The sequence below is a fragment of the Ammospiza caudacuta genome, chromosome 4 (genome assembly GCF_027887145.1).
Source record: "Ammospiza caudacuta isolate bAmmCau1 chromosome 4, bAmmCau1.pri, whole genome shotgun sequence".
Classification (NCBI taxonomy): Eukaryota; Metazoa; Chordata; class Aves; order Passeriformes; family Passerellidae; genus Ammospiza; species Ammospiza caudacuta.
The window spans coordinates 60,731,556-60,745,381 of NC_080596.1; the positions used below are offsets into that span (position 1 = coordinate 60,731,556).

Consider the following 13,826-nt stretch of genomic DNA (forward strand, 5'->3'; position numbering starts at 1 on the left):
GTAATTGAATCTGAAAGGGAGTACTGTCTCAATCACAAGGAAAATTACTTACTTCTACAGTGAGTGGATACTAGTATGAATAAACTATATTCACTGCTAAACCCCACTCCTCCCACCATGCTCCACAAGGTAAGATGAACAAATGAATGTGTAGGTGGAGATTGATATGGCAGAGAAAAAACAGATATAGAATTATTTGTATTTGAAAAAGCCTCTTCTATGACTTCCATTATCAAGACTTGAAGCTGGATTTTTACTTAACCTTTTTTCTGTTTAGGAATTTCCATAAAAATATGCCTCTGAAGTGCAACATGCAAAGCTTATCCCATTCTTAGTATTAATAAAAGTGCTTAAGTAGTACTTCCAGATAGGTTCTAACTGTTCTACAATTAAGTTTAGAACCACAAAAGCAGTCTTTGCCACAAGTTTCATCAGCGAAAAAATTAAAATGCAGCTATATAACCCAGCATTGGATTAGGCTGAAAAGAAATAGCCAGTAAAAGGTCAAAAATGCGCTATGAATCCTGTGCCAACAGAATTTAGGGTGGTGCACCAAAAGACCTACATCATCTTAACTATTACCATAAATATTTACAAAGATGATCAGTTTGCTGGAAGCCAATCAGTTTTTAATAGTAATTTTTCATCAGTTTGCATTCAACAGCGCTGAAATGTGTTCTGTTCCCTAGATTTCAACGCCTTTGGTAGAAATAACCCAAAATGAATAAGATGAAAAAGCATCATTTGGTTTCTTACAAACCAAGCATCCAGCTGCTGAAGACAACCCACCTGCAGAACCTCTGTATTTGCAGACTACTTTGAGGCACTGGCATCTTTCAGCTTTGCATGACTGAATGTGGTTCTCAGACAACTGTTGAAAGGGAATCCTTCTCCTATGGCTCAGTTTTCATGCCTTGTTCTCTATTCATCCAGTATTTACCTAGCACAGTCAGAAAATGTTACAGCTTCTCATGAAGTCAGCAGATGTCTTATTGCACTGTTCAAAACTATGACAGGATTGTATTGTAATCATCTGGTTTTATTGTGGTACTTAAAAAAAACAGAAAGCAAAAAAACAATAACAACAAAACCCAAACCCTAAAGCATGACTGAGCCATCATAAAAACACCCTGTCGCAAACATGAAGCAGTTAATTCATGTTAGAAGAGTGAATGAACTTGCTTGCACACTTTTCAAAAATTAAATATACTATCTATAGGAAATCCTTTTGTGGTGGATTGTCAGTAATAGCTCATTTGCTAGTATGAAGGAAACTTTATAACATGGGAGAGGGAGCAGGCAACAAGAATGCATGTACCTACAAAGTAAATAATCAAAGTCTCTTTGTCAATAAATAAATAATCAAGAAAAAGTAGGAAAATGAAAGCTGATGGGGGTGCCTGTCCATGGATATCAACCAAAACAGGCAGAGCAACACATTTTGTGCACAATCTGCCCACAAGGTATTTCTTTTGGAGTCGTGTCCTACATAATACATCCAGTTCCTTCTGGAAGTGCATGGTGGTAATTCTGATAGTGTAACACTGGATTTTATGCTTCTTTCTGTAAGCACAAATCTGGTAAGTTAATAAAAAAAAATCAAACAAATTCAACAATTTCAAAGGACAGCACACAGCTTTTTATTGCAGATTTTTAGTATGAAACAAGCTTTCTTGAATTTCAGACACTCTTAGGAGTAAAGGCATAACACAATTAATGGAAAATTAAAATAATTTATTTTGTTAGAAGAGGCTATGTAAGCTCATTTCCTAAGTGAAAGATGTTAGATCGCCTCCATTTGTCCACAGGTAGAATAGGTACTTTTAGAATATTTGATCTTTACATTTTATAACAGTAAACACAGGTTCTAACAGCTTTTTTGTGTCACTGGATTGTATTGTTGAGCCTTCAGTGTTCAGGAGAGCCAGCCTCAGTCTCTAGAGAAATCCTCCTACTCACTTTCCACAAGTTCCAAAAGCTCAGTGGTACTGTGTGCAGTAACTGTGTAGGAGTGAAGTTTCTGGAAAGACTGACATTCCACTTAAAAGCTGGCATAGAGCATCATGTCATAAACATGATTTGCACATATCAATTATAGTGACAGAGGAACTGACTGGAGGAGAAGAAGAAATACTTTGCTCAACAAACATCAACAATTTGAAAAAAGGTTTTATTAACTCTGGATGCTTAGCTGCTCATCTATGAGTGTTGAATTCTTTCATCCATTCAGAAGCCTCCTGAATTCTTAACTGCATAGTAAGGGCTTGGTACAATTAAGAGTACATTGCACGTTTTTCTTTTATGCCTTTAACCTCCATGGTGAGATCTCAAGACAAGTCTACTTGTCCCAAGAACAATTCCAAGTTCTTATACTACCGTACTTTGGCAGGCATTCGACTTTAAAAAGTGATAACAGTGATGGGAGAAAAGGGAATAACATTTGTTGACAGGGCTGTTCAAGTCTAGGACTCAACTCTACTTTCTCTGGGAGGAGCAATGCATTTGTAGATATGGTAACAGTCTTAGTCACTTCACAATTGCAAGTCATCAAATAGCGTTAAATTGAACTGGGAACAACTTCTGCACCCCCACAAAATGAATGTAAATTGTCAAGAGAGCAATAAAAAAAAGCATGTAGGTGGAAGATAAAGAGTGATATTATAGACTATAAATTTTAAAAGTGGAGGAAAAACCATTCTTCAAATCTGTATTTTTCTAGTGTAGCTATTACTGTACAATGATCTTTTAAAGTCATTAAAACAATTTTATATGTAACTAATGAGCCAGTCCTGCTGCTTTTTCCTATGCAGGCATCTCTGATTGAATCCTTTATGGATGAGCTGGGATAAACCTAACATAAATTTTCAGTTCCAAAACTGTAGAGTTAAAAATAAATCCCCATCTTGTCGTTTCTTAGTTGATAATCATCAATATTAACCATTTCCACTAAAAAGAAGAAAGGGGAAAGCAATGAAAAACAATATGAGAAGATGAGACCACAGAGCTCGCCAAGCCCACATATTTTTGTAGGTGCAGAGAGCAGAAAGTTATCATAACAACCTGCACAATGCACATGGAATTTCAGCAATTCTGCAGTTAAGAGTACTTCACATTGACACTCCAGCAGTCTATTCACTGTCAAAATAGAGGGGCCCTTAAAAAAGGAACATTCCAACTTTTTAGCAAAACCACAAATCCAGTGACGTAAGCATTTCTAGTAATTAACTTTTCAAAGGATTAGCTTTACTTGCCAGTTTACTGCTCCCAGTCTCACCTTCTAACTTTCACAGTGAAGCAGGGCTGCTGCTGCTGCTGCAAGGGGCCCTTCAGCAACACAACAGCTCCAAATCTCTCCTTGACTACTGTACTGGAACAGGGATTTGTCTGCACAGTGGAACACACATACTGGATCTCTTCTGAAGAAAACTGAATTGGAAGATTCCAACCACTAGATTAAATTCTTAAATTTGCACAAAAGGGATGTTAAGTCCTTCACACCAAAGAATTTATAGGGCCACTCCCATTTCATTACATAATTCACTAATATGTGTACAGCTCTTCCCTTCCTACCCTCCTTTCTTTCAGCACCCTGGGACTATGCTAGAAATTTTGTTATCATAAACAGATTAGGAAATTGATCCACCTGGAAAATAATGGATGAAGACTAAGCTAGGGTATCTTCCATAATCTGGTTCATCACATGAATGTCAAAAATTTGACAGCAGTAATAGTATCTTTGTTATCAACCAGAAAATCCATTAATGTATTTCAAATGGTGGTAGAGGGAAAGATGGAGAATGTTTCCTCCAATAAATGGGTGTTCAATCCTCCTCCCATATGTGGTAAAAATACCAGCATGTTACTGACAATAGCAGCAGACACAAAAAGGCCTGCTTCATTGTTCTGCACCAACAATGATGATGTCCCAAAATTTTATCAAAAAATACAGTCATTAACTTTTGTTTGGATAGAATCCTTTCTCTCCCACAGCAAAGCCTGGCAAATGAGCTTTCTAGGAGCATGAGTATTTAAAGGTAAAGTTTGATGGGCATTAATAAACTGAGAGATAAATTGTTAAGTAATTAATACTTCAAGGCATAATCCTCCCCTTCAAATAATCAAAGGTTTTTCTGAGATTTCTTCAAGCTTTGCGCAAACACTTCAGTTTGCCTCAAGAGTTAGTCTGTGATAGCTGACTGCCAAAAAGTAAAGACATAGAAGTGCTAAAATAGAGCTCTGAAGCAAAGGTTTTGTAACCTTAAGTGGAAGAAGGTAACACTTGGAAAATATTTGTAAATTAGAAAGGTTCCCTATTTCTTAGCTATCATTTAGCAATGCCTTGGAGACACACTGTGATAAATTGTTGCAATGCATTGTAAACTGTTTAAAAGATTTTTAACTATTTATGAATTTGAAGTCAGTCAATTAATAAAATAATTCTCTTCCTAGAGGTACAAAAAACTTTCATAACCTAAGTACACACAGAACTCTATATATCTAAAACCCAAATATAATAAATTGATTTCTGTCTGCAAAGCTCTCTGTACAAACACCTTCCCATATGTTCTCAATTCTAGAACAAGAGATTACAGCAAAACCATGGACGAAAAACCCCATCTAGTTATTTAACCAGAGACCTTTCTTCAAGCACTGCAACTTAGCTTTGCAATTTCTCCTTTCCAACCTTATTGACTAGTAAATGTGCATGAATGATGAAATAAACCAGTAACAATCTTTTTCATGCACATATGAAAAATTGCCCTCTTTTCCCCATGCTAGTTCTCCAGTATCCTAGCATGACCTCTTTTACCTGTTGACTGGCAGACAGCCAATTTTGACGAAAGACACTTTACATGCTTGAATATATCTAAGCAGTACAATAAATGGTAACTCCTCCAGATAACCTCCAGCACAATAAATGCTCACCTGGGGTGAGAGTCATCCAGTTCAAGTTATCACTGTGGCTGAATTGAATGACAGTCAAGGACCCAATCATGACTGTATTGTGGGAAGTGTCTCTCAATTCTGCTTTTCTTTCATCTGAATCAAGCCATCTCCTGGGACATTCAGATCTACCTTCTAACTCAGCAATACAGGGCACTTACCTCAACTGCAGACTCAGGCATCTCTTTCAAAAAACATTAATAGCAGCAGCAGTACAGATACTCACATGCTAACTAAGTCACCACATTGAAAGTGCTTTTTTCCAAGCTCTGTTCTGTGTGTAAGGAGAGGAAATGGTTTCTCTAGCAAGAATGATATTTTTAAGCCTACTTGGAGAATTTGGTGTTGGGAGCTCCAGCGCTCTCACTCAAGCTCTGTCTTTTCACATTGCTTTAAGGCTGCATTTGAAAGAAGGAGACTCTACAGAGTGAATGAAACACAGAAGCCAGAAAGGGATATGTAGCATCTGGACCAGAAACTGAGGGCCTTGCACCTGAGAGGCATAAAAGTGTCTTATGAGATTAGAATCTTAGTCTGTTTCAAAAGACTTCACTAGGAAGCAGCTACTGGTCTTCCTTGCTATACACGAACTCTCCTGTAATTTGCTCACATGAATACTGATGACTCCATGGCTTTAAAATTTCAGGAGCCCTAATTAGTAGTGTATATGCTTGGCTCACTAATAAGCTCCCTGTCCATGAACATCCTTGAAAGAGTAACCATTTTTTTTGTCTCATTTATTTTCATACAGGAAAGCTGACATATTGACATTCTCTCCATTCCTACATACACAAGGAATGGAAAACCAAAACCATACATAAGCAGAATGCAAGAGTTTTGAGTAGAAATAGGAATGCCTTCCTTTTCTTTTTTAACACAACAAAACCTGTATCTATAAATTATCTTAATGATTGATTTTTTCATTAAATCCAGATTCAATTTGCTCCATAAATTCTCAAAACACTATTACCTCCCATTGTGAAAGAAATTATTTAAGGAATAACATAAACATTACCTAATGATACATTAGCAGAATAGAGACTGAAAAATTGCTAAGAAAAAAAATGGCAGTATAAGAGTTTGATCCAAAGGAAGTACCTGTTCTGCTGAGGATATTGTGTGTATTTAAGTGCTTTACTGACAGAGAGCCAAGGCATTCATTAATTTGTTGCATTACACTGCAAGATACGGATAATGCTGCAGGAATAGATGATGTGATGTGTGCTTCCAGGAAACAAATTACTTAACATTCACTTTGATGCTATAGCCTTAAACACAGAGTATATTAACAAAAACTGGAAGAAAAATGACAGATCGGAAATACAGATATGGTGTCAAGAATATTACAAGAATTAGTAAAATGGTTGAGGTTAGAAAGGACCACTGGAAATCACCTGTTGCAACCCCTCTGTTCATGCAGGTCCACCTAAGTTGGCTGCCCAGGACAGTGTCCACATGGTTTTTGAATACCTCAATGGATGCAGACTCCATCACCTCTGGACAACCTATGCCAGTGCTCAGTCACCCGCACAGGAAAAACAAAGAAAGTGTTTACTGATGGTAAAAGGGAACCTCCTGTCTGTGCCAGCTGTCTCTGATCTTTGTGTTGGAGACTTCTGCAAAGATCATGGCTCCATTCTTTTTGCACCCTACCTTCAGCTATTTATGCACATTGATAGATCCCCCTGAGACTTCTCTCCCCCAGGCTGAATAGCCCCAACTCTCTCAGCTGTCTCCCCCAGGGGAGATGCAGCAGCTCATTCACCATCTCTGTGGCCCTGTGCTGAACTCTCTCCATGTCTCTCTCCATGCACTGAGAAGTCCAGAACAGGATGAAGCACTCCAGTGCTGACTGGAGGGGAAGGATCTCCTTCCACCTGTTGGGCAATGTTTCAACTATTGCTGCCCAGTATACCAGTGACCTTCTGTGGGGGAAGGACACACGGGCATGTGGTAGATAGTCCTGAGCTGAAACTGCCCTTCCAAATAATTGAGATATACACAGTACATTTCCCCTTCTTCAACAGAAATTATAGCAGATTCATTAAAAACTATATAACTTAAATTTGTTACAGTAATTGAAATTTTGAGCAAGATATTTAAGTCATAATCAAAGAGGAGTGTTCTACATATTTAGTAAGATTTGAGAGAGCTTTCTGTATATTAGTGTGCTGGTCTTTTCTGTCCTCTTCTTCATAATCATAGTGACTATTGAAAATTACCCAACTTCTTAATCTTCTAAGAAAGAAGTCAGAGTGGTCCAGAGCATCTGGGCTGAAGCATATTTCCTTTCATACAACCAAGCACAACATGCCCTGGCTGAGAGTCCAAATCCTTCACTTTTCCTAGACCTGTGAGAAACTCAAATGTTATTTATCGTAAGGGCTCTGGTGATTCCAAGGAACACCTTCATGTCAGTTCAAATATTTTGAGAACTTCTGAAGTGCCAATGTTATGTTTGACATATCAGTCTATTTTGTATTTATTTTCATATATACATTTTTGAATTTGTATTTCTTATTTCCAGTTCTTTATAAATAAAGTCCTACTGAAATGCCCATTTTTAAGTTCTGATGACCCGAACTTCCTTTCTTTTAAAAAAGTTTTCAGTTCTAGAAACTGTTAGCACTATGACAAACAGCATAACTCTAAAACCATAAGCCATATAAGAAAATACTGTATTATATATTATTGAAGACATTTTCTATCTAAACTCACTAAAATCTTGGTTGTTAGAGATTCCAACACAACACTATGGCAATGGTAGCTCATTCTGCTGCATTAAATACTTGAGTATATTAAGAAGGGTATGGGAAGGGGAATGACAGTGGCACCAGGCACCCATAATATTTTAATGGGAAGAGACTTAAAGCAATCAGGAATGAGTGAGAACTGAAAAGGAGAAATACATCAATGCTCAAAAGCCCTCTTTAATGAGCAGCATCTCTAATACAGTGCTGCATAGCTAGGGCTCATTAGCAAATACACAGGACTGTAAAGAGAACTAAGATAAAAATCAGTGTGATTTTAAAAGTCCAGCATTTGTGTAGAGTAAGAAAATATCCAAAATAAGAAAAGAATATCTGACAGAACCCATGTGCAAAATACCACTAGACAGATTGTGTTGATTTCCAGAATCTTGCATGAATGTGGACACCAACAACAGAAACCTATGTATTTCTTTTTCAAATCATACTGTAACTAAGGCCAAGATAAGTTCATACCATATTCCTATTACAGTTAATATTCTTTCCTTGTTGAGGCATACTAAGAAACTAGAATATTAAGAAAGAAAACATATATGTTAGCACTAATTCTAAATTAGCAACCACGTAGGTAATGTTAGAAGTCTTAAATCTCCATAATCTCTCAATTCTTTTACAAGTGGGCTAGATGACAAAATTGGTTCTGAATACTGACACAGGATAGAAAGTAGGATATCCAAACAGAAATTCCCCTTCATTGGGAACAGGGAACCCAGAAGGTTCCAACAGTCAATTATGAATTAGATGCAAACAATAGATTTGCTGACAACAGTCGTAATATTGGCCTGAATTACGTGCAAAGCTCAGCTGCATCTGGTATGTGCCATGCACAAAGTCACACATTTAATAATTTTAAACTCTTGGATGCCTTACTGTCTTCAATAGAGAGACTTATATTTGTGAACATAAGGGCATGTACATAAGCAGTTTCACAATCAAAAGTCCAATTTTAAAGTTAAAGAGCAAGGGATGAGTTAGACCTTGAGCACAAGACCATCTTGCACAAGTTTTAGATTACAAACTGAATTAAAACTGGAACCAGCAGGTGAATACAGGAGCCAGGTGGTTTTTGTTCTACATTTTGCACAAGACCTTACTCTTATCCTATCAGTTTCCACAATCTTTGAAACTCAATAGTTTCACAGCAAGTGGGGGAAAAGAACCATATAATTCTGCCTTTCACAGTGTACCATGACTGTAAATCCAAATTCTTATCTTACTGCTAATATTAACTTCAATTTTGGCTTCATGTACCAATTTATTATTCCATCAGTCTACATTACAGTAGTATCTTATGCATTCACATTAGAATTCATAGTAAAGCTACAGTTATAGTATGTATTCTAGCCAAACAAAGAAATTCAATTGAAACATTATAATGCTAAATTTAATTAAATCTCCCTGCCAATTTTTCAAATAAAGTTCTTTCCTATTGCTTTGTACAAACCTGAAAAATTAGATAGGAAAACTCAAAAATATGCACAAAGGAAGCTGAAGTAGAAAAGACTCTTCCACAACAACAGGTTAAAAGAAATTGAAGAAATTTATTTTCCTACTTTACAATGTCTTTAAACAGAGTTTGGAGTACATATACATGAAACATTGGGAGATTATTGTGTGTAAGCCCATTTTGCATAAGAATTGCTTTCATACTTACCCTTTTTTTCTGTTTTCTCCCTGCTACGGGAGTAGCCAGGAACTGAAGAAGCTGCAGAATCTCCTGAAGAGGTTCCAGGTCTCTGACTGTTCCCACTATGGGCCACAGGAGCAGCATTTAGCTGGGACCTTCCAAGATGCTGCTGGGGGTGAGAGGGACTTGAGGTGGGATCAGGAACTGAATTCATTTTAGCTGCCAAAGAAGAAAATAATGAAAAGTTATCAGAAAACTGTAAAACTGAGTGAATTTGTATTCATTTACAATGAATAAAAACTTGAAATCTGAATGCATTTGTATAATTTAGGTAAACAAAAAGCCTAGAAAATGGCAAGAAGGCTCATAGGAACCTCAAGATTTATCTATACATTCTTCAGTAACTCCCAGCATGAGCAGCTATAGCTGAGTCTGATCACACATACAACACTGTGCCAGAACAGTGACTGCTTTTTTTCCTAACTAATAATAATAGGGTTACAAGTGTAAACAAATGCTAAAACTAATAATCAATCCTGTAAATGCTGCATATAAATTTCTTCTTTGAATTTAATGTTCTGCTTATATATGCCAGAAATAAAGATTAGCCCCAAACTTTTTAGGGACAAGCCTGTAATAATAAAAAAACTTTTATCAAAGGCCTGGTTAACTGTCATCACCTAATAAGGAGACAGAGAATCATGATAAGAAGGCAAAGCAGGAGATGTAGAACTCTGTATGGGAAATAACCAAGGATGCTGTTTTTAGACATTATCAACTTAAATGCCCATGATTCAAAATGAGCTTACTTTAAATACCTTTATGTCCCACTCAAAAAGAAAAATCATACTTGGCAGGGAGGCAAAGGCCTTACACGAGACGGCCTTTTAACTATAAGTCCTCTCAAAAATAAGAGGGGGTCTCTGCTCTATAGTAAAAAGTTCCCTAAATAAGTAAACTTGCATAAAAATGCCTACTGAAAGTTTGGCTTTCACAACACAAAAGTAGCAAGATATGCATGTACTACCACAGCGTAACACATAGCAATTCTTGCTCCTTAAGAACAACTTTCCTGAAGTTAAGTATTTAAGGAGCATTTTAGAATATTTCTGGCAGTAAACAATATTTTTTAATTCTGTATAAGCACAGAACTAATTCAGAAAACCAACCTAAAGTTGTCCTTGTAAAGATTAAAGTAGTATAGCCAAAACCACAGACACCACTTAACCAACAACTTTTTCCACTCAAAGGACACAAAAATCACAACAGGGTGCTAAGAGTACTAGCAATGTCTCCACTGCCAAACATACTACTTCTAATTTAACAACTTGGATGCAAAAATTAGGCTACCCTAAACCAGAAAATATTTTACTGATACACCTAAATGCGCTTGTGTATTATGTTTCTACATCAAGTTATAAATAAACCAACATAGTTCAGTTCAACCTTCAAACAGTCCTCGGAAAACACAGAGATTAAAATACCTTCCCGGTAAACTAGCATGAGTATTTTTAACCATTATACAATCACAAAAGTTACTGTGCCTCCAGTTTTAACTTGACCTTAGTGCTTTGTACGAGGGTCGGCGAGCGCGGCCAGGCCGCGCCCGAGGCGCCCCGCGGGGGATGCGCGGCTCGGACGGGTCCGGCTCCTTCCAGAGCGGGCAGCGCCGGCACAGCCTCCCCAGCACAGCCGTGAGCAGGAGCTCACCTCGCTATCAGCCAGCTCGCAAAAACACTCCCGCCCCAAAAGTCACTCTGCGCTTATCCTACAAAGGACAACACCAACTTTTCCTCCGGGCTGTTCACAAGCCAGCGAGCGCTGACTCCGCACCCATGGCGGTGACTCCGCACCCACCGCCGCCAGCCGCTCCCAGTCGGGAGCACCGGAGCTCGTTCGGCCTCGTTCCCCGGGGGTCCGCGAGTGCCCGGGCGGCCCTGCCTTTCCGGAAGGCCAGGGAGCCCCAGCGGGGGGCCGAGGCCGGCAGCTCGGGCCGTCCTCCGCGGGGTCCCGCCCCAGACGCTCACCGAGCCCGGCCGGGCGAAGTCAGCACCGCGCACCCCCGACGACGAACCTGCCCGCAGCTCCGGAGGCGGCCGGACGCCGACTGGGGCTCCGCCGGCAGCCCGCAGCCCTGGGGGGCGGCGCTGCCCCGCCCATCGGCCGCGGCCTCCTCCCCTCTCCGCTGCCACTCACCGCCCTCCGCCCGCGGGGAGGGCTCCGGCGAGGCCCCGCCGAGGCCGGGCGGGGCCGGCGGCAGGAGGCGGAGGTGATGGCGATGGCGGCCGCGCAGGGCAGGCGGGGTGGAGCAGCGGGCGGTGACAGCGGGCGGTGACAGCGGGCGGGGGCTGACCGCCCGCACGGGGGGCCCAGGGGTGCCAGGGTGGGGCCGCTGCAAAAGGGCGGTGCCGGGTGAGGCGGGCGGAGGCCGGCGGGTCCGGGGTGAGGCCGCAGCTGCGCTCCAGCGGTGCAGCGGCGGCAGTGTCGGTGTGAGCCAGCCCGGGCTGAGGGTTCAGCTCCGCTCCAGCGGCGCAGCGGCGGCAGTGTCGGTGTGAGCCAGCCCGGGCTGAGGGTTCAGCTCCGCTCCAGCGGCGCAGCGGCGGCAGTGTCGGTGTGAGCCAGCCCGGGCTGAGGGTTCAGCTCCGCTCCAGCGGTGCAGCGGCGGCAGTGTCGGTGTGAGCCAGCCCGGGGTGAGGCCGCACCGTCCTATCGTGGGGTTTCTCGGTACAGGAGCGAAGGGAATGGGAAAAAAGGGCGGTAACCCAGTAGCTGATTTTTTTCTAAATCCCCTCCAAGTTACTGCTGCTACATCTCTTAGCATTTCTGCCGCATAGGTGGAAGGCTTCTGGGCAGGAAGCGAACTGTAAACTTACGTTGCTGTTGTTATGATGGTGAACTTAGCACGTTTTAGAAATATGTTTTATTTTCGAGCTCTTTAAATAAATCAAAGTCCCTATATTGTACTTTGAATAGCTTCTATTTAAAACCCCAATAAAAAAACAAGCTACAAATTCAAAGTAGGAGATTAAGTTTAAATTTCAGTCATTCATATAAGTTACTTTGTTGATTTTCACAAGTTCCCAGTTTGCAGATCATGGGATGCTTTCATTTTTTAAAATGTCAGTTAAATTCTTTGGGTCACTGCCAGCTGAGTTCTTTTTAATCCTCACATAAGAATGTGGTCCCCAGTGTTGTTATTTCCTTGCCTTGGAAGGCATAAGACTTTTTTTTTTCCTACACAAAACAAGTTTAAACAAACATGACTAAACTTCTGTTTACTTCAAAATAAATTTGAAAAAACCCTACATTTAAGAAGATTACTTGTAGTCTGAGTGTAATGTGGTTTCATCAGGAATATGCAATGCCAGCCATGTGTTACCTGTTGTTTCCTTAGACTGACAGTATGACTTAACTCTGATATGACAAATTTCTGCAATCTGCTCCCCCTGCTGTTCACATTTCCTTCAAGATATTATTTTATACAATTGATTTGGTATTTAGTGGGTGTGCTTAAAGGATGTAACATGCTTAGGGAACAGGTGGAAATGAGGGTGGTAGCTAGAAAACCAACTATAAAGGAAGTGTTAAATAAAGCCTCCCCTGCTGCTTTCCAGCACAGGCAGAGTCACACATGGCAGAAGCCAAGTTCAAGGGTGCAATTGCCACACTGGCTACTAACCCTCCTAACAACAAGGCTCGGTGTAAAATATTCTTTGGTTGCTTATGTCTGATCTTACACTGAAGATGCACATTGCTGAATTTGATCAGGTCCTCAATTAAAGCCAACAAAACCTTTTCAGTAAATGAATTGTCATGCACACCTTTTATACTCACATGTGTTATATGAATACTGTAACACTAAAGTAACACTGAGAGTAAACCAAACTCAGACATAATGACAACTTCCATTATCAATTCCACTGATTTCACTTTGGCATTACTTTATCACAAACGATGAGTTCCCATCTGGCATTATCACAGTTGCAAATTGTTGCAGTAGTTATTACAGCTGCAGAAAAGAAACATGGAAGTCCTGTAATAACAGGGCACAGCACCTGTTTCAATTTCAGTTATGACTCATGGCATCAGTAGAATGGTTGTAGTTGGAAGGGACATCCTGAGGTCAGCTGCTCTTCCCTCCTGCTCATGCAGGGCCACCTAGGGCTGGTTGCCCAGGACTGTGTCCAGATGACCTTAGGAGGATCTCTAGGGATGGAGACTCCATCACCTTCTTGGGCAACCTGTGCCAGTGCTCGGTCACCCTCCCAGTTAAGAAAGCACTTCCTGATGTTCAGAGGGAGCCTCCTGTGTTCCAGTTTGTGTTCACTCCTCTGCTCTTGTAACTAACTGGACACCACTGGAAAGATCCTGGCTCCATCCTGTTTGCATTCTCCTTTCAGGTCTTTATGTACATTGATAGATCCCTCTGAGCCTTCTCTATTCCAGGCTGAACAGGTATTATGATCAGGTCCTTAAAATTTTTAGAA

The 13,826-nt window shown here is 40.4% G+C and overlaps 1 protein-coding gene across 1 annotated transcript in view; it reads right to left on the reverse strand.

Moving 5' to 3' along the window:
• WFS1 (wolframin ER transmembrane glycoprotein) overlaps nucleotides 1-11,439 on the reverse strand; it is a 33,154-nt gene extending 21,715 nt beyond the window's left edge. Inside the window, exons 1-2 of the mRNA XM_058803387.1 lie at nucleotides 11,367-11,439; nucleotides 9,367-9,558 (exon numbers count right to left, since the gene is read on the reverse strand). Of these exons, the coding sequence (XP_058659370.1) occupies nucleotides 9,367-9,553 (187 nt within the window). The 5' untranslated portion in view covers nucleotides 9,554-9,558; nucleotides 11,367-11,439. The remainder of the gene's footprint in view (nucleotides 1-9,366; nucleotides 9,559-11,366) is intronic.
• Nucleotides 11,440-13,826: the final 2,387 nt, after the last annotated feature.